Consider the following 580-nt stretch of genomic DNA (forward strand, 5'->3'; position numbering starts at 1 on the left):
TATATATATATATATATATATATATATATATATATAATATTATGTTTGTTTCTTTCTTTCTTTCTTTCTTTCTTTCCACAGAAACTACTTCAAATTTCAGATGTTTTGTCTGTTTTTCTATATTCACTTCGTGACTGCCCTCAGTGAATGCTTGTCATTTGGGGTATCAGTCAAATTTAGTTACCTTTGCTGTTCTTGTTTATGATGATTCAATGAGCTTTGTTTTGGAAAAAAAACACTTGTACCAAGAAGTACTTTTGAAATTAAATGGATAAAATTGAAAATGGTTATTTGTGCAGGATTTAGATTACTCATTACTAATGTAACTTAATTGATGAGTAATGTCACTTTTTTTCTAAACAGGAGGTTCACTCACAGCTGTGTACCCAGAAGGCTGTTCTGCAGCGTATATCGGATAGTTTGAAGATGATGTGCTCGGACAAAAACGCATCAATTCCAGAAGAGATAGAGGGACTATTACAGGAAGTCTCACAGTCATTACAGGAAGTGGAGGAACAGGTTTGATACATTCTTTGAATGGTTCCCAACTTATTTTGTTTCAGCACCCAGATTTTACATT

At 32.6% G+C, this 580-nt stretch overlaps 1 protein-coding gene across 1 annotated transcript in view; it reads left to right on the forward strand.

Moving 5' to 3' along the window:
- Nucleotides 1-363: 363 nt before the first annotated feature.
- The window catches only part of LOC107577627 (uncharacterized), a gene marked incomplete at both ends in the record, with an annotated part of 5,688 nt that continues 5,471 nt past the window's right edge, over nucleotides 364-580 (forward strand). The window contains one exon of the mRNA XM_016263682.1: nucleotides 364-519. Coding sequence (XP_016119168.1) covers nucleotides 364-519 — 156 coding nt within the window. The remainder of the gene's footprint in view (nucleotides 520-580) is intronic.

The sequence above is a fragment of the Sinocyclocheilus grahami genome, unplaced genomic scaffold (genome assembly GCF_001515645.1).
Source record: "Sinocyclocheilus grahami isolate Dianchi unplaced genomic scaffold, SAMN03320097.WGS_v1.1 scaffold6646.1, whole genome shotgun sequence".
NCBI classification, from domain to species: Eukaryota; Metazoa; Chordata; class Actinopteri; order Cypriniformes; family Cyprinidae; genus Sinocyclocheilus; species Sinocyclocheilus grahami.